General features: G+C 37.2%; 1 protein-coding gene across 1 annotated transcript in view; it reads left to right on the forward strand.

The window, feature by feature from the left end:
- Window positions 1-23,280, forward strand: part of GC (GC vitamin D binding protein) — a 44,642-nt gene that overhangs the window by 14,371 nt on the left and 6,991 nt on the right. The window contains exons 2-11 of the mRNA XM_033214482.1: window positions 507-576; window positions 1,475-1,607; window positions 4,327-4,538; window positions 6,080-6,212; window positions 6,514-6,608; window positions 13,115-13,244; window positions 14,272-14,474; window positions 16,099-16,228; window positions 16,715-16,812; window positions 18,551-18,683. Of these exons, the coding sequence (XP_033070373.1) occupies window positions 507-576; window positions 1,475-1,607; window positions 4,327-4,538; window positions 6,080-6,212; window positions 6,514-6,608; window positions 13,115-13,244; window positions 14,272-14,474; window positions 16,099-16,228; window positions 16,715-16,812; window positions 18,551-18,683 (1,337 nt within the window). The remainder of the gene's footprint in view (window positions 1-506; window positions 577-1,474; window positions 1,608-4,326; window positions 4,539-6,079; window positions 6,213-6,513; window positions 6,609-13,114; window positions 13,245-14,271; window positions 14,475-16,098; window positions 16,229-16,714; window positions 16,813-18,550; window positions 18,684-23,280) is intronic.

The raw sequence follows: 23,280 nt of genomic DNA on the forward strand, positions 1-23,280 counted from the left end.
TTCCTTTAAAGTCCTGCATTAGTGGTGCCAGCCCCTCATCTTGGAGTGGAGACACTCTCCACTTATTTGTTGTTCTTTTTTTCTTTTCAGGACTTAGGTAAAACTGAGACAATAAAACAAAGAAGGGAGGAAGCAGGGTGGGAAGGAGGGAGGGAAGGAGAAAAATTCTCATTTAGGTATCATTATAAAGATAGGACCTAACAGTTGCCATATCAATAGCTTCAGACTCACTAGTCGACATGTGTCATTTGACTCACCTACATTCAGTATTAGTTTACTCTCTCCTTTGGTTCTGCTGGTGACTAAAATATAACAGAATGCCATAAAATTGTGGCCTGATGTGAGAGAAGAGCTAGAAAGGCTCCCAAAATATGAAATTGCGTATAAACATTGAGAAAATGCGACTTTCACCGTAGGCCACGTGGAAGATCACTTTATACAAGTACATGTAACATAATAGTCATCAAAAGGGGAAACATACACATTTTTCTATTTCTGCCTCCTAGGCCGGGATTATGAAAAGAATAAAGTCTGCAAGGAATTCACCCAACTGGGAAAGGAGGACTTCACATCTTTGTAAGTGTGCAGTAAGCACTCCCTCTCTTGGTGATTTGATCTTGGACAAAACTGAGTGTGAGGTAACTTTGACTCAGCATGGAGGTTAATCCTTAATCCTTGCCAAGAGTAAGAGGATAGAGCCCCAGGCCCAATGTAGGCACAGGAGTCAAGCAAATTAAGGACAGCCAGAGATTCCAGTTGATGTTTTGTTACCACAGTCTAAGAATTTGACACCAGTAAGTTTATGAATGAGTTCAAAGATAATACGTAAAGCATAACTTTCTAATTTCAATTAAAATGCAGTAGTACATTCCAGGAATCTGGGAAATCAAGGCAATGAGGTGCAGAGCAAGTACATTTGGGGAGGCTTAAGAAGGACAATACCAGACTGGTTTGATGGAAGCCCTAAGTTCAATTTCTACTGCTTTCCAAGATAAATTTGCCTAGAACAAAAACTGCTTTTTAAATTAAACCTCATTTTTTTCAGTGGTCAAATAAAGAAGTAAATGTGTACAATATTTCATTTAAACATTGAACAGGTTTCTTATTTATGCGCCAAAATGTAAAAAAAAGGTTTCAGTTCTGGTCAGGCACAGTGGCTCACGCCTGTAATCCCAGCACTTTGGGAGGCCGAGGAGGGCAGATCACAAGGTCAAGAGATCTAGACCATCCTGGCCAACATGATGAAACCCTGTCTCTACTAAAAATACAAAAATTTGCCAGGCATGGTAGTGCGCACCTGTAGTCTCAGCTACTCGGGAGGCTGAGGCAGGTGAATCGCTTGAACCCAGGAGGCAGAGATTGCAGTGAGCTGAGATCGCACCACTGCACTCCACCCTGGGCAACAGAGCAAGACTCTGTATCAAAAAAAAAAAGTTTCAGTTCTAATTGATATATTGTCTTATTTTCCCCTCAGGTCACTAGTTCTGTACAGCAGAAAATTTCCCAGTGGCACGTTTGAACAGGTCAGCCAGCTTGTGAAGGAAGTTGTCTCCTTGACCGAAGCCTGCTGTGCGGAAGGGGCTGACCCTGACTGCTATGACACCAGGGTAGGTTTCTGTGGTTGGCCGTCTCTGTGGCAGCCCAGAGAAGTAAGCCAAAATAGGCTTTTATACCATGTGTTGAAAAAGTTTTAGACAGCAACTCCACTTACTCCTAGTTTGAGAGAAATATGAAGCCTGTTGTCTTTAGAGCCTGGTTTATTCTAACATAAAGAGTCAATGTTACCCATTATTCCTACAAGGTTCAAATGAGAAAACTGGGTCATATTAAATATTAAATATACATTGCTAGCAAGAAGCAGTTACAAAATATCAATCCAGATATGACTCTAAAACCTAAGTTTTTATCACCATACATTTGATCTTCTCAAATATCAGCCCATGGATCATAATTCTAAGTGAAGTAACTCAGAAATGAAAACCCAAATAGCGTATGTTGTCACTTATAAGTGGGAGCTAAGCTACGAGTATGCAAAGGCATAAGAAGGACACAATGGACTTTGGGAACTTGCAGGGAAGGGTGAAGGGGGCAAGGGATAAAAAACTATACATTGGGTACAGTGTATACTGCTCTGACGATAGGTGCACCAAAATCTCAGAAATCACCCTGAAAGAGCTTAGCCATGTAACCAAAAACAAAATAGTTTTGTTCCCCCAAAACTATTGAAATTAAATATATATGTGTATACATATTTTTAAATATATTGTTAGATCATTAAATATATGCATATATGTATATCAGCTCATGAACCTCTTGAAATAATCCTAAAATATTGTGTATAGCTTAAAAACCTGATCATAGCTTTATCCTCTTTTATTATCATGCCAGGACTAGTACCAAGTGCTCCAGAATAATTTAGTGTTGGTCTCACATTTGGGAGGAGGATTCAAAAGTTGCCCTGTATGCACAAAACTAAATTCTAGGTTTCTCCCCTATAGCACTTATGCAAAAGTTAAAATGCTGAAATGAAAAGGGTTAAATCTAAGGAGTTTCAGCAATTTATTAATGCAGTCATCAGGCCTGATGCAAATGACATTTTGATGCATTTTGATAAAGGTTTTTACAGACAGATTTGTCTCACTGTTCAAGCCTTCAGCAGATATCATACAGAAAAAATGCTCCAAAGATCTGATTAGAATAGATTCTACACAACGAATATTCTTAGCCATTAATTGCTTTACCTGTCCCTTATTATTTTTTCAGAATTTTATAATCCTTTTCTTCCACCAACAAGTTCATGCATATTTTTTATTTCAACCTGAGCTTCTGTACCACCTTAAACTACAAAAGCATCAAATCATCAACCATGGTCAACGTAACAGAGCACATTTTTATCTTATGTATTTGCTAATACATATTTGCTAATGTATTTGCTAATACATCCCTTGATCAGAGATATGATCTGTCTCTACAATCCTAGAGTGTAAGAGAACAGATATGACATTGATATTTTTTGCATGATATATTTCTCTTTCTCCTGCTTGTTCAAAACATTTTTGAAAAGTGTTTTGAAATTTTGTCAACCTTTTTTTACTTGAAAGAAGATAACTTTAAAAAGGCAAAAAGAAGGGTTGCCAGGGAAGTGAATGGAAAGGAAAAAGATGGAATGAAAAGAGAGGATGAAAAAGAGAGAAAGAGTCTAATTTTTAACTTCTCTGAATCTGATGAAAGGATGGTATGGAAGATGGTGAGAAGTTAGTTTACATAAGTAATTTATCATGTTGCCATCCTTCACTGGTAGAAAAGATTTTTCGAAATTTTACCTTCAAAAGATGACTAACTTATAAATTCAGCCTGGGCGACAGAGCAAGACTCCGTCTCAAAAAAAAAAAAAAAAAAAAAAAAAAAGAATGTCAAAGTACTGTTCCCATATAAATCCCAAAGTAATTTTTTCCATGATGACTATTTATATTCTTTTTTCCTCTATGGTGACTCTATTTTAGATTTTAATTTCAAATATGAAATTCTTTCCAAAAAGAGCATTTTGATGCTACGATTGCTTTGATGGTGCTTAGTCTGCTCACAGGGATCAGTGTAGCTAGCATTGCTGAAGCAGTAAATGCAGGTGCATCAGTGGTTTTCAACCTACACTACACCTGCACATGAATCTTGGAGCTTCGGGAAAAACAGATTTTCTGGTCCTATTTTTGACCTACTGAAACAGAATTTTTGTGTTGTGCAACCAAAGCGTTTTTTATTTTATGCACTCTATGTGTAATTCTGATGCAAAAGCAGGTTCAAGAATCGTTAGGTAAGAGAATGCAAATAATGTAGAAAGTTATGGGAGCCAGCAATGAAGAGTCTGCTCATTTCATAAAGGGAGGGGAGGACAGCTCATTTAATAAACAGAGGGAGATCCTCCTCACTCTTAATGGGGCATTTGCAGCAGAAAGCAGGTGGGAGATGATGACAGAATCACCAGTGGAGCTATTTCAAATGACCCTCTCACCCTCAGAGATGTTAATATCCCCATGGAGGAACACTGGGCTAATATCTCTAATCAGATAAATACTATCCATTTATTATTCAAAGTTCTATTTTTGTTCTACTCTGAGGAGTCATTTATTAACATAAATAAGATCCTATACTTGCCAATAATCGTACAACTTGTCATGTTAAAAAAATCACCTCATGGAGCCCTTGGCATGAATACATAGTTACAAATGAGAATTTTCTAATTATAGGCTAAGATATTATATTAAATGGAGGTCTAAGAGCCTGGAAATTTACATACATATATGAGTTTCCTTTTTTCTTCTCTTCCAGACCTCAGCACTGTCTGCCAAGTCCTGTGAAAGTGACTCTCCATTCCCTGTTCACCCAGGCACTGCTGAATGCTGCACCAAAGAGGGCCTGGAACGAAAGCTCTGTATGGCTGCTCTGAAGCACCAGCCACAAGAATTCCCTACCTACGTGGAACCCACAAATGATGAAATCTGTGAGGCATTCAGGAAAGATCCAAAGGAATTTGCTGATAAGTGAGCGCTTTCATCATAAGTAGAACTTTAGGGCCTGAAATATCAGACATGACTCCAATATAACTCCCAACTCTGTGGAAACACCTCTATTGCTGTACACATTTTAAATACTTAATGTCCAGTAAAGCATAAAAAATAAACAGCTTCTCTCTTCACTCCTATACATCCCAGAAACAGGTGACGTGTACATGTGAACATGACACATCTACTACATCAAGTAATCATGTAACCTGGAAATTGTTATTGTTTAACATGCATAAGGGGCCAGATTATAAACTGATTCTTTCTGTTAGTCTTGGAAAATCACAAAAATGAACAAAACTGGGGGAAAATACATTTATTAAAATAAGAAATATTTTAGATTCAAAAACCAGAAGCAATGTCATTCAAAGTGGTCACAAATTGTAAAAATTAGTAGGATTGCTCATTCCTGTCAATTTTCTTTCTTTTTTTTTTTTTTTTGAGATGGAGTTTCACTCTTGTTGCCCAGGCTGGAGTGCAACGGCACGATCTCGGCTCACCGCAACCTCTGCCTCCCTGGTTCAAGCAATTTTCCTGCCTCAGCCTCTGTAGTAGCTGGGATTATAGGCATGTGCCACCACGCCCGGCTAATTTTGTATTTTTAGTAGAGATGGGGTTTCTCCATGTTGGTCAGGCTGGTCTCGAACTCCCAACCTCACTCAGGTGATCCACCCACCTCGGCCTCCCAAAGTGCTGGGATTACAGGCGTGAGCCACCGCGCCCGGCTCCTGTCAATTTTCAAAGAGGATGTTGCCCAGAATTTCCGAGTCCCTTATAGATCCATAAAGACATCTATTCTCAGAAACAGAAATTATTTATTCCAACAAATAAGTAATCTATGCATAATAATTATCTAAAATAATAAACTGAGATCAATAAGGAAAAATAAATCTAGTAATTACACTCATTTTAATTAATTCAATTAGCAGCTTAATTAACAAGCAGCTACCATGGGTGATTCACCTGACTAGACATGAAGTGAATAAAGGGACGAATGGCCCCTCCTTTCACACAAACCACATAGAAATTTGTAAATCTATTTTTAGTGAATATACTGATTAATAGTGCAGTATTACAACCTTTTCTCTAAACTCTTAGTGTTTTTTAGATATTAAAACTATAAATTAATGTAACATATATCTTTTCTCCATCAAAATACTTCCTAAAAAGCAGGTTTTTGGGGCCAAGCATGGTGACTCACATCTGTAATCCTAGCACTTTGAGAGGCTGAGGTGGGAGGATCACTTGAGCCCAGGAGTTCAAGACCAACCTGGGCCAATTAGTAAGACCTAATTTCTACAAGAAATTTAAAAATTAGATGAGCATGGTGGCATACACCTGTAGTCCCAGCTACTCAGGAAGCTGAAGCAGGAGGATCACTTGAGCCCAGGAAGTTGAGTGAGCTATGATTATACCAGTGTACTCCAGCCTGGATGACAGGGCAAAACACTGTCTCAAATAACAAAGTAGATTTTGTTTATTCACAAATTTTTTGACCAATTCTATTTTTTCCTCCACAGATTTATGTGGGAATATTCCACTAATTATGGACAAGCTCCTCTGTCACTTTTAGTTAGTTACACCAAGAATTATCTTTCTATGGTAGGGTCCTGCTGTACCTCTGAAAGCCCAACCGTATGCTTTTTGAAGGAGGTATGTCCCATTTTACTTATTACATGTTTATGTTTTTTTCTTCTGATAGCATTCCTTTTAGATAATGGTAGGAATTGAGATTTTGCAATCAGTAAAAGTTTCCAAAATGCCTCCCTTGCATCTTCTTAATTGGAAAATAAAAGTAATACCTCTGGAAAAGTAATATCAATAAGTTCCTTTCGTCAGTGTTCAGTTTCCTAGTCATTAAAAAATCATGAAATTAATAGTCCCTATTTTTGCCATTTATACAATATTCAATGAATCTTGACCATCTAATGAGATTCTTTCACTTGTTTTCTAGAGACTCCAGCTTAAATATTTATCACTTCTCACCACTCTGTCAAATAGAGTCTGTTCACAATACGCTGCTTATGGGGAGAAGAAATCAAGGCTCAGGTAAAGATTAAGTGCTATTGTCATATTTAGATGTTTGGTTCTGCACTATCTCCCCATAATTTTAGGGTTTTTAAAGAAGATGCCTATATTGAAGGACATAACATAGAATTTTCAGCTCCAATAATCTTCAAAAATCTGGCCAAATTCTTCTTTTCTTTTCTCTATACAGGTTATGAACAATAAGGAAAAAGTTTATATCATAAAACATGAGATTTCCTTTTAATCAATCTTTTCCATATAGTTGACCACTAGAAAATATTTTTTCAGTGTTCATATTAGCATATGTTACAAACAAAAAAGCAAAAAACAAAAACAAACAAACAAACCACAACCTTTTTGTTTATTAATTACTATGTGCCTTGCATAATTGATCTTGGAATGAGACATCTGAAATCTTACTTATTGTGTGAAGACTTGTGCTATATAGTATATATCTCTTGCCCTTCATTAATTTATTCTCATTACTTATCTACTGTTGTATTAGTCTATTTTCACTCTGCTGATAAAGACATACCTGAAACTGGGGAATTTACAAAAGAAAGAGGTTTAATTGGACTAACAGTTCCACATGGCTGGGGAGGCCTCACAATCATGGTGGAAAGCAAGGAGGAGCAAGTCACATCCTGCGTGGATGGCAGCAGGCAAAGAGGGAGCTTGTGCAGAGAAACTCCTGTTTTTAAAACCATCAGATCTCATGAGACTCATTCACTATCATGAGAACAGCACAGGAAAGACCCACCCCAATAAATCAGTCACCTCCCACTGGATTCCTCCCATGACATGTGGAAATTGTGGGAGTTATAATTCAAGATGAGGTTTGTGTGGGGACACAGCCAAACCATATCATCCCACCCCTGTTACCTTCCAAATCTCATGTCCTCACATTTCAAAACAAATCATGCCTTCCCAACAGTCTCCCAAAGTCTTAACTCACTTCAGCATTAACTCAAAAGTCCACAGTACAATGTCTCATCCAAGGCAAGGCAAGTCCCTTCTGCCTATGAGCCTGTAAAATCAAAAGCAAGCTAGCTACTTTCTAGATACAATGGGGGTATAGGCACTGGGTAAATGCAGTCATTACAAATGGGAGAAATTGGCCAAAACAAAGGGGCTACAGGCCCCATGCAAGTTCAAAATGCAGTGAGGCAGTCAAATCTTAAAGGTCCAAAATGATCTCCTTTGACTCCATGTCTCATATCCAGGTCATGCTGATGCAACAAGTAGATTCCCACAGTCTTGGGCAGCTCCGCCTCTGTGACTTTGCAGGAGACAGCCTCTCTCCCAACTGCTTTCAAAGGCTCACACTGAGCAGCTGTGGCTTTTCCAGGTGCACAGTGCAAGCTGTCAGTAGATCTACCATTCTGGGGTCTGGAGAATGGTGGCCCTCTTCTCACAGATCCACAAAGCAGTGCCCCACTAGGGACTCTATTTGGAGGCTCCACACCCACATTTCCCTTCTGCACTGCCATAGCAGAAGTTCTCCATGAGAACCCTGCCCCTGCAGCAAACCTCTGCCTGGACATCCAAGTGTTTCCATACATCCTCTGAAATCTAGGCGGAAGTTCCCAAAACCCAGCTGTTGACTTCTGTGCACCCGCAGGTTCAACACCACATGGAAGCTGCCAAGTCTTGAGGCTTGCACCCTCTGAAGCCATGGCCCGAGCTCTACATTGATCCCTTTCAGCCATGGCTGGAGCAGCTGGGACACAGGGCACCAAATCCCTAGATTGCACACAGCATGGGAACCCTGAGCCTGGTCTACGAAACAACTTTTTCTTCCTAGGTCTCCAGGCCTGTGATATGATCAGCTGCTGTGAAGACTTCTGACATGCCTTGAATACATTTTCCCTACTGTCCTAGGGATTAACATTCAGCTCTTTGTTACTTATGCAAATTTCTGCAGCCAGCTTGAATTTCTCCTCATAAAATGGGCTTTTCTTTTCTATCGCATTGTCTGCCTGCAAGTTTTCTGAACTTGTATGCTCTGCTTACCTTTTGAAACTGAATGCCTTTAACAGCACTCAAATCACCTCTTGAATGCTTTGCTGCTTGGAAATTTCTTCTGCCAGATACCCTAAATCATTTTCCTTAAGTTCAAAGTTCCACAGATCTCTAGGGCAGGGGCAAAATGTCACCAATCTCTTTGCTAATACATAACAAGAGTCAGCTTTGCTCCAGTTCCCAAAAAGTTCCACATTTCCATCTGAGACCACCTTAGCCTGGACCTTATCATCCGTGTTGCTATTAGCATTTTGGGCAAAGCCATTCAACAAGTCTCTAGGAAGTTTCAAACTTTCCCACATCTTCCTGTCTTCTTTTGAACCCTCCAAACGGTTCCAACCTCTTCCTGTTACCCAGTTCCAAAGTCACTTCCACATTTTCCGGTATCTTTTCAGCAGCACCCCACTCCTGGTACCAATTTACTGTATTAGTCTGTTTTCATGCTACTGATAAAGACATACCTGAGACTAGGCAATTTACAAAAGAAAGAGATTTAATTACTCACAGTTTCACGTGGCTGGGGAGGCCTCACAATCATGGTGGAAGGCAAGGAGGAGCAAATCATATCTTACACGGATGGTGGCAGGCAAAGAGAGAGTTTGTGCAGAGAAACTCCTGTTTTCAAAACCATCAGATCTTGTGAGACTCATTCACTATCATGAGAACAGCTCAGGAAAGACCACCCCCATAATTCGATCACCTCCCACCGAGTTTCTCCCACATGTGGGAATTGTGGAAGTTACAATTAAAGACGAAATTTGTGTGGGGACACAGCCAAACCATTTCAACCTTATATTTGCAACCTTCACTTTGATTTTTTTTTTTTTTTTTTTTTTGAGACAGAGTCTCACTCTGTCACCCAGGCTGGAGTGCAGTGGTCGGATCTCAGCTCACTGCAAGCTCCGCCTCCCGGGTTCACGCCATTCTCCTGCCTCAGCCTCCCGAGTAGCTGGGACTACAGGCGCCCGCCACCTCACCCGGCTAGTTTTTTGTATTTTTTAGTAGAGACGGGGTTTCACAGTGTTAGCCAGGATGGTCTCGATCTCCTGACCTCATGATCCGCCCGTCTCGGCCTCCCAAAGTGCTGGGATTACAGGCTTGAGCCACCGCGCCCGGCCTGATTTTTGTATGACTACTGTTAACTCGTATTTTAATTTTGATAGTTTCTGTGTTGCACTTCTCTCATACCTTCTCAAACATCTAGATTTACCAACTTTTTTCCCTCAGTAATTACAGTCTCTTTAACTCCTTCTACTATGCCCTACAAGCTTTTTTCCTCTAATGGTAATCAAAGAACTTCTTGTCAGCAATGCATAATAAGCTTCTGTAATGGGAATAGAAACTACTTTCTTGAGTTCTCTAAATATAAAATTATCTCAGAACTACTCGAATACTCAATGACAGTTTCTCTAGTCCTTTCTTTAACTTTCCTTTTACATAGAGATAGCGTGTTTGACAGGTAGAACAGAGGGAATTTATAATATAAAGCCACCATATATATTACTTAGTCATTAAATGATACTTGTCTTTATGTCTAGAAATGTACTTAAAGGAAATAGCATTTGCTATGAACAGATTTAGCTACAAAATGTTACTACCACTTTTTTACATTAAAAACTTAGAGATTTTCTAAATGTTCCAAGTTAATTATGACATATACATATTCTTTTTAAAGGCTACATAATAATCCACTGTATGTGTATACCATATTTTCTTTATTTATTCATCTGTCAATGGACAATTGGATGGCTTCTGCCTCTTGGTTATTACATAATATATTGCTAAAATTATATAATAAAGAAATATTTAATGAAAACTATAAAACATTGCTAAAAGAAATCTAAAAAGAGCCGGGCGTGGTGGCTCATGCCTGTAATCCCAGCACTTTGGCAGGCCGAGGAGGGTGGAGCACAAGGGCAGGAATTCGAGACCAGCCTGGCCAATGTGGTGAAACACCGTCTCTACTAAAAATACAAAACTAAGCCAGGCGGGTGGTGGCGCCTGTAGTCCCAGCTACTTGGGAGGCTGAGGCAGGAGAATCACTGGAACCCAAGAGGCAGAGGTTGCAGTGAGCCGAGATCATGCCATTGCACTCCAGCCTGGGTGACAGAGTGAGATTCCATCTCAAAAAACAAAAGAAAAGAAAAAAGAAATCTAAAAAGATGGAAATAAATGGAAAGCTATCACACGCTTGTGGTTTGGAAGACCTAACACTGTTTAAATGAGAGCAATCTAGAGACTCGATGCAATCCCTATCAAAATCCTAATGCCATTTTCTGCAGAAATAGAAGAAAACATCCTAAAATACTCAAGAGTTCCCAAGTAGCCAAAATAATCTTGAAGACAGAACAAACCTGAAGGTCTAACACTTTTGATTTTAAAACATTCTACAAAGCAACAGTAATTAAGACAGTGTGATGCTGGCATGAAGACAGATATATAGGCCAATGGAACAGACTAGAGAGTCCAGAAATAAACTTTTGCATATATGGCCAAATGATTTTCAGCAAGGGTGCCAAGATTACACAATGGGGTTAAAAGATAGTCTCTTCAAAAAATGGTGCTGGAGAAATCACATATCTCCATGCAAAAGAATGAGGTTGGAACTTTATATAATGTATAAAAATTAATTCAAAAATGGATTGAAGACCCAAATGTTAAGACCTAAAACTATAAAACTCCTAGAAGAAAACATAGGAGAAAAGCTTTCAGGATTTTGGATTTGGCAATGATTTCTTGAATATGACACCCAAGTAGAGGCAACAAAAGCATAAACAAACAAATAGAAGTACAACAAACTTTAAAACTTCTACATATCAAATGACACAATTAACAGGGCAAAAAGGCAACCTACAGAATGGAGAAAATATTTGCAAATCATGTGTCTGATAAAGGTTTAACATTCAGAATATACAAGAAACTTCTATATCTCAACAACAGAAACCAAGTAACTTAATTAAAATAGGGATAAAAGACTTGAATAAATAATTATTGAAAGAAAATATACTAATGTCCAATAAACATATGAAAAGATGCTCAACGTCACTAACCTTAAGATACATGCAAATCAAGTCTACCACCATACCACTCTGAACACACCCAATCTCATCTGATCTCAGAAGCTAAATAGGGTTGGGCCTGGTTTGTATAATAATTGGATGGGAGAAATGCAGACCATAACCACAGTGAGGTATCACCTTACACCCATTAGGATAATCACTATCAAAAGAAATTGGCAAATATTAGCAAAGATGCATAGAAATTGGAATGCTTGTACGCTGTTGGTAGGAATGTAAAATGGTGTAATCATTATGGAAAACAGTATGGAAGTCCCTCAAAACATTAAAAATAGAATTAACATGTAAACCATCAATTCCACTTCTGGGTATATATCTTAAAAATTCAAAGCAGGATCTCAAAGAGATTTGCACTTCCATGTTCAATGCAAAATTATTCACAATAGCCAAGAGGTGGAAGCAACCCCTATGTCCATCAACAGATGAATGGATAAAGACAATGTGGTATATACATACAATGGAATATTATGTAGCCTGAAAAAAGAAGAAAATCCTGTCACATGCTACAAGGATGAACCTTGAAGACTTTCATTATGCTAAGTGAAATATGCCAGTCTCAAACACATAAATACTCTGTAATTCCACTCATATGAAGTATTTAAAGTAATCAAAATCATAAAGACAGAAAATAAAAAGGTGGTTGCCAAGGGACTGGAGGATGATGGAGGGGAAGTGGGAGCAGAGCAAATCAGTGTTTAATAAGTATAGTTTTAGTTTTGCATGAACAAAATTTCTAGAGATCTGTTGCAAAGCAATGTAAATATAAACACTGAATGTATACCTTAAAAATGGTTAAGATAGTAAATTTAATGTCATTTTCACCTCAATTTTTAAAAATATTTAATCATATTCATGATATATTAGGAATATTAATATAGAAAAAATACTTAATGATATTCCTGGTATATTAAGTGAAAAAGACAAATATGAGAATAGTATAGCATATCATTCACAAATAAATTTTTAAAGGTTACACATCCAAAATATGAACATTTATTAACTCTGTGGTGTAAAGCTACAGATCTCTATAGTTTCTAAAAGAATTTATAAAACACACTTTTTACAATTCTGTGAGAGGCCACAACAATACAACCTTGGCCTTATGAATAGAGAGAAACAGACATTTGTGATTTCTTCATTGATGCTTTGGATCTAACATTTTAAAGACATACTTTCACTATGTAGATCTGGCAAGAAGAGAAGCTGCATTTGAGAATTGAAAATTTGAAAAGATTCATTAGGGATCCCTTGATCTTGAGTCTGTGTCTTGGGTACATGAGATCTATTGCATGGCAGACATGCTCCCATGCATCTCTTGAGGTCAAGGAGTTGAAACTGTGATATTATTTCTCCAAATAATGTGTTCATCATGAAACCAAGAAAACTGAGAATGTTGATAAGCTAACAAATTTACTTTTAACTGTTTAGCAATCTCATAAAGTTAGCCCAAAAAGTGCCTACTGCTGATCTGGAGCATGTTTTGCCACTAGCTGAAGATGTTACTAACATCCTCTCCAAATGCTGTGAGTCTGCCTCTGAAGATTGTATGGCCAAAGAGGTAAGACAATCTTTATTATCATTATCACCACGTGCCAGGTATTGAGTGCCAAGTACTGAGTGGCAGATACTCTTCTAAGCTCTATTTAATATGCAGTATCCTAACAGATGCTCACATGTATCCTGTGAAATATAAATAATTCTTAACATCACTGTACAGGTGAGAAAACACAAGATTAGCAAGGGTCAATAATTTGAGACCACACAACTAGTAAGTGGCAAAGTCCACATGCAAAGATAAGATTATCTGATTCTCAAGACCTTATGCTACATATGGTCATTTAAATTTAATTATAATTAAAGTTAAACATATATATTTAAGTTGAATATGATTTAAAATTCAATTCTTCAGTTATACTAACTGCATTTCAAATGGACAATGGTAGGAGCTACTTCTGTTTTTATTACACTTTTTATAATTTGATACCCATCTCAAATTTTTTTTACCATTTTTCATTTTCATAATCCTTTAAAATGATTTACATTTGAATAATTGCTTTAGCTGAAAATCAGTCTCCAAGGTCTTGTCAATCTCTGTAGTAATAGATGCATTGTGTCACCTTGTCTTTTTCCATTAAAAACACTTCTATGTTAATAGATCTTTTTCTATAAGGATTTATAATGGCTAAATAGGATTCTGTTGCCTATGTCCATGTCATGTATTACATCTATCTACCTAGACACACCATATTTTTATTTTACTAATCCTCTATTGTATTTAGGTTGTGTTGATTTTTAAAAACATTTTAATAAAATGCAATGTTGCTCTTAATAGCCTTATAGCTGTTGTCCTTTTATCCATAATTATTTTCTAAGTATAAATTCTTAAAAATAGAATTGTACATTTTTAAGACTTTTAGTACATATTAACAAATTGCCTTTCCAAATATTGTACCAATTTTCTTTCTGATAATATTCATATCGACTTTCATAAATGTGATGCCAAAGCTTGTAAGCCTATGTAATTCTTATTTTTAATTAGACTATCAGGAAACTAACAATGCACAAATTAACTGTTCGTTTTGTAGCTGCCTGAACACACAGTAAAACTCTGTGACAATTTATCCAAAAAGAATTCTAAGTTTGAAGAGTGTTGTCAAGAAAAATCAGCCATGGACATTTTTGTGTGCACTTACTTCGTGCCAGCTGCACAACCCCCCGAGCTTCCAGATGTGGAGCTGCCTACAAACAAAGATGTGTGTGATCAAGGAAACACCAAGGTTATGGATAAGTAAGTAGAGATGATGTGAAAACATGTTCCCATTTTAAGTTCATCTGGACAAAAATTGGGGGCCAGCCAGATGGAGGGAAGGTATGCTATCACTCATTTCAAACATAGGCAAAGTACTACTTTTATGCTTTTCATGGACTTTAAGTATTTGTTAATTGATTGTAAATGACTAAAATTTGTGAAACACCGTAATCAATTGCATGTGACAGAAAGATTTTGGGTAGGGAGAAAGGAGCTTAGAGTTCCTAATTCTGCCTTCTCCGATTCTTGTGCACAGCCAAAAGAAGTGACTTGACAATTCTGAACGTCAGCCTATTGTTAATTAATTTGAAAATGTTAATACTTGCCTTATTTAGCACACAGATTGTTAATGAGAAATGCATGTAGAAATGTAAGTGAAAGTAAATGTGAAAACACGTATTTGTATACAATGCTGAACACATGTAAAATACACGCAACCAGAAATGTTTTTAATATTATTAACTAGTTTTATCATATTACTTTTGGCTCAAAATCACAAATCAAAAGCCTAAAGTATACTAAACTTTTGGACAATAAGCATTTGATACAAATAAAAGAGATAGCAAGAACAGAATATTTTTTTCTTAGCATTATTGATATTCATTTTCATTAAATTTAAAAAGAGATTTAATGCAAAGAAATGGTAAACTTTTATCTTGTTTCATCCAACTAAAAAAAGAAGTAAGATAAATATACCATGGTTTGAATAGATGTGTATGCATCATCATGGCATAAAAATATTTCACAAATAGTTTGAAGCCACAGGTTGCAATATCAATTAGCAATATCAGATGGCAGAAGTTATATAGGACTGAAACTTTAATTTATATTTTTCTAAACGTTTATTGTTTTTAAGTGCATAGACCGCAGTGGGATAAGACATAATGAAATAATTTACACAAACCTATTTTCACAGAAAAGCCTTTTGAAGTACCCACTTGATGTTTTATATGGGGTCAATGATATTATGCTTGCACAAAGACAGTTCCATATGCATTTGAAGTAAATATGTTTACATATAATATATTTAAATGTATATTATAAGCAAAGCTTTAGTTCAATATTGACTAGTCACGATAGCAAGTATTAATAGCTTGTCTCTCAATGAGAGACTTTTATATAAAAGTATTTTATAATCCAAAGCCTGTTGATTTAGAGTCAGTCTGAGCTAAATCTCTTCTTTTTAATTAAGATGCAGAAACCAAGTGCTCTGCCTTTATGACAGATATTTCACATTTCAAAATGTAGGCCGGGCACGGTGGCTCATCCCCACAATCCCAGCACTTTGGGAGGCTGACTCAGGCAGATCACTTGATGTCAAAAGTTCCAGACCACTCTGGCCAACATGGTGAAACCCCATCTCCACTGAAAATACAAAAATTAGTCGAGCATGGTGGCAGGCACCTATAATCCCAGCTACTTGGGAGGCTGAGGCATGAGAATCGCTTGAACCCGGGAGGCAGAGGTTGCAGTGAGCCAACATGGTGCCACTTCACTCCAAACTGGGTGACAAAGGGAGACTCCGTCACAAAAAATAACTAACTAACTAAATAAATAAATATGTAAATATATAACACATATCTCCTTTTCTCTCTCATGCTAGGTATACATTTGAACTAAGCAGAAGAACTCATCTTCCAGAAGTATTCCTCATTAAAATACTTGAGCCAACCCTAAAAAGCCTTGGTGAATGCTGTGATGTTGAAGACTCAACTACCTGTTTTAATACTAAGGTATATTTGCTGGATTTTCTTTATCAAGCACATAGATCAAGGGTTGGAAAATTATAGTTCATGAGCCAAAACTTGCTCACTGCCTGCTTTTATATGGCCTACAAACTAAGAACAGAAGAATGGTTTTACATTTTTACATTGTTGGGAAAAAAGCAAGAGAACATCAGTATCTCATGACCCATGAAAATTATACAAAGTTCAAATTTCAGTGTTCATACCTTAACTTCCACTGGGACACAGTCATCCTCATTGTTTCTGCAAAGCTTACAACTGCTTCTGTACAGAGTTGAGTAGTTGCAACAAAGACCATATATGGCCTGCAAACCCTAAAATATTTATTATCCTGCCTTCTGTAGAAAATATTTGCCAATGCTTAGTGTATATAATACTCATACTGATACAATATTTGGAATTTTGATTTAATGGCCAGATGGGACAACATTTCAAGACAAATAATTTTGTTATGCAATTATTGTTTTCTTACAGGGCCCTCTACTAAAGAAGGAACTATCTTCTTTCATTGACAAAGGACAAAAACTATGTGCAGATTATTCAGAAAATACATTTACTGAGTACAAGAAAAAGTAAGAAACTTGTTCTGGCTGTATCCTCCAAATTTATCAGTAATATTTTCTTAGTACTATGAATTGAAAGCATAGCTGAACATTTAAGCTTGTCTTCAATGAACAACAAAAAAAAGGAGGTTCAATTAGGAGTTTTTTAAAGTAGTCAGAATCTCATACAGTGGAATAATCGACATTGGAGACCCCAAAAGGTGGCAGGGTGAGAGAAGGGTGAAGGATAAGGAACTCCCTATTGGATACAGTGTACACAATTTGGGTGATGGTTACACTAAAAACCTAGACTTCACTATGCAATACATCCATGTAACAAAAATGCCCTTTTACCCCCTAAATCGTTTTATTTTTTAAAAAGTAGTTCGAATCTAACATCTGTATAGGAATAAGCTAAGTTTTTCTGGGGGAAAAATGTCATGTTTATCAAGTGAGCGGCCAATTAAAACAGCCACAAAAATATAGATTACAAAATCTATCTGCAGGAACTTGATTCCAAATGGCAAAATGAGCACATAGCTTAGCAATATTCTTACCCCAGAATTTTCTGTAGATATTGCTGTACAAAATTGAGGACCTATAAAACTGCTAAAAGTATTATCTAACTTCATGGCATATTGCCTGGCAAGAAGACCCAAACTTTCAATCAAGCATACTGTCAGCCATCAACAACATATATACCCTATAAATTAGAAATAGAAATGTTAACTACCAATAATGTTATATAATAGTCATTTTTCTCAATTAAGACAAGGAAAAAGCATTTTCTATAAATAGACATTAACAGTAAAATAATAGGCCATAATAAGGAAAGAAGTGGTACTGGGTTCTTGGGGAAAGTCTCCATTGAGAAGACCATGACATTTTTCCTAACTTTTCCTAACTTTAGTAAATTTCTCAGATCCTATTCCCTTCCCCTCAACATTTTTTTTTTCATCCTCTGAGTCTCTTCTAGCCTCATTTGCACCCCCCAGCAGCTCAAACCTACTTGTTTCAACAATGCTTTTATGAACTAACTGGTCACCCTTACCCTTTTGTCCCTTCTCAGCATCCATCCTTGCCAAGCCCAACTCTAGATTAGCTTGGGTCTCCTTATCTCCAATTGCCCAACGCTGGGCTGGCAAGCATTTCCTGAAGAAAGTCATAAAACCAAGCTGAGTTGTTCATTATGGGAGTGGAGAGATGCCGAGATCCTCGATTGTTCAAATGGAAAGAATCAGGACATATCAAGTCCTATCACCATCCTGAAAGAGAGATGGAGAGTTCATTTTTAGTAGAGCTAAAAATAAAAGCCAAAGTTTCCTTACTCCCATATCAGTGTTTTCCAATATAGTGAGTTGAGAAGTAGGTAAATTGAGGGTGAAATTATATAAATTATGAGAGAAAAAGGGGCATTAAGGTGGTATGAGGTCTTGTAAAGGAAATATTCTTTAAGGAATTTGAAATCTAAAACTGAAGAGAAGGTGAAAGTTAGGAAAAAATAGAAAAGGGACTCTTCCATGTTGAAATAATGAGGAAATGAAAGAAGACTGGAATTCCAATTCAGCAGCGATTTGTATGTTTACTTTTATGACCTCGAAGAGGCATATGTTTCACTTTCTGATCTCAAATTGACTATTCTATATCAAAGGTATAGAATTTTCTTGAGACAGGCAAGTATTTCATCTGAAATGGCTATTATTTTGCCTTAGAAATTTGTATAAAATAAATACATGTAGTAAGACCTTACATTTAAATGGTTTTTCAGACTGGCAGAGCAACTAAGAGCAAAATTGCCCGATGCCACACCCACAGAACTGGCAGAGCTGGTTAACAAGCGCACAAAATTTGCCTCCAACTGCTGTTTCACAAACTCACCTCCTCTTTACTGTGATTCAGAGGTAGGAAAATGTAACCCTCTACTTAACACAGCAGAATCTTTTAAGAACGTGTGCACTCAGATCTACTCATTTCTTTCCTGTTATTGAGATGTCATTATGTGACAGGCTTTTCCTGGTGTTATTATAACTTGGCTGTCTTTGCAATGAAAGTAAGAAACATAACTGCTTTCATGTTATGCTCATTTAAAAGCAAGTTGAGGCAGCTGTACAACTTAGGAAATTTTATACTTTTTTAAGAAACAAAAAAGTCTGTGAATACAGGCAACAAGATATGTGTAGTGTTTTATGAATTGTGAGTTGTAACCTAGTAACAGCCTTTTTAAATGAAAAAGAGAAGAATAAGAATACAGTGAAAACATCAGAGTTCATTACCTTCACATGGTGAAGGTAAATTGCATTTCATATATCTGTATGTGTGTTTATGTAGATATATACATATGCATATATAGGTAGGTAGATTGATAAAAAGAAATACTTTAGAAAAATGGGGTCATATCATACCTTCTGTTAATATGTCAATTATAAAAATATTGCATTTAATTTGGTTTTAATATGACATAAGAAAAAATGCAACTGAAGAATTTCTAAAGGTCACAAATGTTTCATTACTATAAGAGTTATTTTCTAAAAACTAAAAATGATTTTAAAGAATATTAAAATTTTAGTCTTTTTTTATTACAAATTTCTTTTTTAGACACTATCAGTTGGCTCCAAACTCTGAAAGCTATAGATATTAGAACTCCTATATATCTTCCAGTTTCCCTCCCTACTCCCCCCAATTTTGGATAGTTCTTGGATTCATCTCTCCTTAAATGTCCCTTCTCCTCATCCCTGTCTCCCCTTTTTCTTCCTTCCCCTCCCGCCTCCTGGTTCAGATCCAATATTGTTAACAGTAAAATAACCCCTTCCCCAATCCCCTCCTCCTTTCTCTCTTTCCCCTTCTCTTCCGTAAATGTATTTCCATAGTTGCCAGATCATTTATTTTTTAATTTGTGCAAAACACGGGCAGTTCCGGCCAGACCTTTTTGTTTTCTCTGATAGTATTAATAGATGAATTAGTGTTTATCTAATCACTGCATCGGAGGCCTATTGGTTTTCTCCTATAAACCACAGTGTTATGTTGGTATCTTGTATTCTGCCCATCTTTATGTAGACTGAAGGTGTGAGAGAGGGAAGGAGACCTCAGGTAGATTGTGTGGGCCTATTGTTAGTAAACCTGAGCTATGCTTCGACTCCTGAGATTTCAAGTGTCTTGTACTAAGATTTCTTTCACCAAGTCAGTATCTGCCCTATTCTCATGGGGAGGGGTGTGTTTTGCTGGCCTTTTTCAGAAAATGTCAGCCCATATGTTCACATCCTCCATTTTACCTGTTACGCTCCAGCAAGCATTTCGTTTTTTTAGAAGAGTCAGAAGACAAAAACAACACTTCATGTCACTTTACTGCTTATTTGGAGACATTAGTAATAACTCCAAGAATTGTGTTGTGTTGCCCACCCTATTTCTCAAATATAGAGGCAGGGGTAGGAATAATTCTATGCCATACCAAATGCTAGTTAGTTTAAATGATTTCGGCCGGGCGCGGTGGCTCAAGCCTGTAATCCCAGCACTTTGGGAGGCCGAGACGGGCGGATCACGAGGTCAGGAGATCGAGACCATCCTGGCTAACACGGTGAAACCCCGTCTCTACTAAAAAAATACAAAAAATTAGCCGGGCGAGATGGCGGGCGCCTGTAGTCCCAGCTACTCGGGAGGCTGAGGCGAGAGAATGGCGTAAAACCCGGGAGGCGGAGCTTGCAGTGAGCTGAGATCCGGCCACTGCACTCCAGCCTGGGCGACACAGCGAGACTCCGTCTCAACAAAAAAAAAAAAAAATGATTTCATGCCAATTAGAAGCCCTTAAACTCTTGTTTTGCTTGCTTGCTTGTTTGTTTGTTTGTTTGTTTTGAGATGAAATTTCATTCTGTCACCCAGGCTGGAGTGCAGTGGTGAGATCTCGGCTCACTGCAACCTCCACCTCCTGGGCTCAAGTGATTCTCCTGCCTCAGCCTCCTGAGTAGCTGGGATTATAGGTGCGCACCACCACGCCCAGCTAATTTTTGTATTTTTAGTAGAGATGGGGTTTCACCATGTTGGCCAGGCTGGTCTGGAACTCCTGCCCTGAAGTGATCCGCCCACCTAGGCCTCCCAAAGTGCTGGGATTACAGGAGTGAGCCACCCACCACGCCCGGCCAGAAGCCCCTTTCTATAAGTTAAATAATTTAAGAATTTACCTGAAGTTTTGTTCACCTATCAGCCGTGAAAGCAATAAAGCCTAGCTTCTATTAGACTGAATTTAAAAATATCCAAGAACTTAATTTTTAAAAAAGCAGGTCACAGAAGTATAAATGCTCAAAGAAAACTATAAAGATCATCTAGAGTAATTTCTCAGTTAATTCCTTCCAGAGGTGCATTCAGCCTCCATTTAAATATAGTCAATTTATCTACTCCTAGGAGTCGAAACGGAAATGGCCGATTTCATTGCCAGATAGCTGCATTATGAGAACATTATTCTGTAAATTAAACTGTGATATTCCCTTTGTAATTTCTCCTGCAATCACCCTGGCTTTCTCTATCAACTAGAAAATGTCTATTCTCTCTTCGCAATAGCAGCTTTTTTATACTTGAAGTGGCTTTTTAAAAATTAAGCTGTGTAAAGTATTTTTTTAAAGTTTTGGGCTATCCATTCCAAATTTCTTAATATTCATATTGTAGTAAAGTTTTATTTGTTTTGTTATGTTTTGTTTTGTTTTATTTTATTGTGCAGTGCCTAAGAAAAAAGTCTTAGTTTGACAAATGGAGCTACTTCTTTTTCTAATGTCCTCCTTATAGCCTTAGGGATTCTGGTTTCTTTTCTAATTTCCATATTTACACTCTGGTCTGAAACCTATTTGCTAATCTTGTTTGTAGCAATTTATAAAGTCAGAATTTCAGATGGCGAGAGTACAGTAGAATAAAAGTCTTTTCTTTAAATTCTACTGACAAATATGCCATCTTAATTGTTCATTAAAATTCAAGCTAAGATTCTCAACATAAAAACAGAAAAAGCTGGATTGTCAGAATATTTTGGTCATTGTGGGCACTAAAACATTTTTAGCATAAAATAATTAATTAACCAGAACAGTTCCTTCCTTTCATACCAAGTTGCTTTTGGTAACCTAAATTTAGTATCAATTTAGGTGGCCTTAACCTAGAAAAATAAAATCACCTTACATAGAAGTTGTTTGCTACCAGAAAAATTTGCTCTGAGAGTCTGTTACTATGACAGAAGAAGAAAGCAGTCTAAATGTCTTTTAGATTCTACAAGAAATGTCCCTTTTGAAACTCTTCCCTGTGCCTTTGTTATCTGTCTATACAGATATGCACTGTCCTGCCTGACATCATACAAGACAAACTGAGCTTTAAGCGCAAATTCATGCTTCCTAAAAGCCCCTGGTTTTTCATTTCTTTGAGTCGGTTTTCAGTATATTTTTCATGATAACATATTGCCATTCAAATCATTACAATGATGAGAAGGCAGGTTTATAGCTCTCTCTCTTCTTGCTTTATCCCTAGTAAATGTATAGCAGCTGGGTAGCCTATCGTTCAGTAATTGCTAAAGTAGAGTGAGATGAATGGAGTTGTTGAGATACTTGTGCACATTTGATTATTCAGAGCACTCAGAGATTAAATCCTCTAGTATTTCAATTAGCCTTCTGATTGCCTTTGTAAACTGATCTCATAGCCAGGTAGGCAAGTTCACCCCTCCTTTCTGACTTCACGTTAGTGCAACATCCATGTGAACAGCATTCTCTTTCATTTCCAATGCCTAATGTGAATGTCCCATTTGTCCTATAATATTTGGATCCTAATTTGTGAGATCTTTTTGTCATATATTTGCTTGAAAAAAATTGTCCTTAAAAGAAATATCCATCTGCTCCTTTCACTTCAAGTCACTTATATCCAGGGATCAGTCTCTACTTGTCATTCCAAATACACTTGGCATAACTACTGGAAGACTGGCAAAAGGGGCTTCTGAACCATACTAATTCAGTGTTTCGTTACATGGAAATTTAGTGTTTCCTCACCCCAATCTTGAAATGACCAGGACATAGAACAACCAATGTCATTTTCTTTTTGCTTTACCGTGGTACTCGTAGAACTGGTTCCTTTGTTTATGCCAAAAAAGGCCCATTTGCCTGCAGAAAAACCTATAGTTACAAAATTAGACTTGCAGTCTTTTTTTCTCTTTCTACCATCATTCAGGCAGAGCATTACTATGCTTCCTTTAAAATGTTTCAACAGGCTGCTAGTGAGCATCAGATATGATTTCCCAAAATATTCCAGAAGTCATTGTAATATGCTGGAATTGATCACTAAAATCTTGAAAACATAGAGACAAATACAAATAGCCAAGCGGAAGTGGGGCAAAGAGGAGACCGACAAGTAGAGTGATATACCGTCTATCCCCATGCTCCCCTCTGTCTTTCTTATATCAGGAAAAACTAGTATATTCACTGTAGTTTGTTTTATCTCTTGGTATAACTCGATTTTATAATCCTCAGTGTCATAACTATCGTT

This window comes from Trachypithecus francoisi, unplaced genomic scaffold, assembly GCF_009764315.1.
Source record: "Trachypithecus francoisi isolate TF-2019V2 unplaced genomic scaffold, Tfra_2.0 Lachesis_group1, whole genome shotgun sequence".
Lineage (NCBI taxonomy): Eukaryota > Metazoa > Chordata > Mammalia > Primates > Cercopithecidae > Trachypithecus > Trachypithecus francoisi.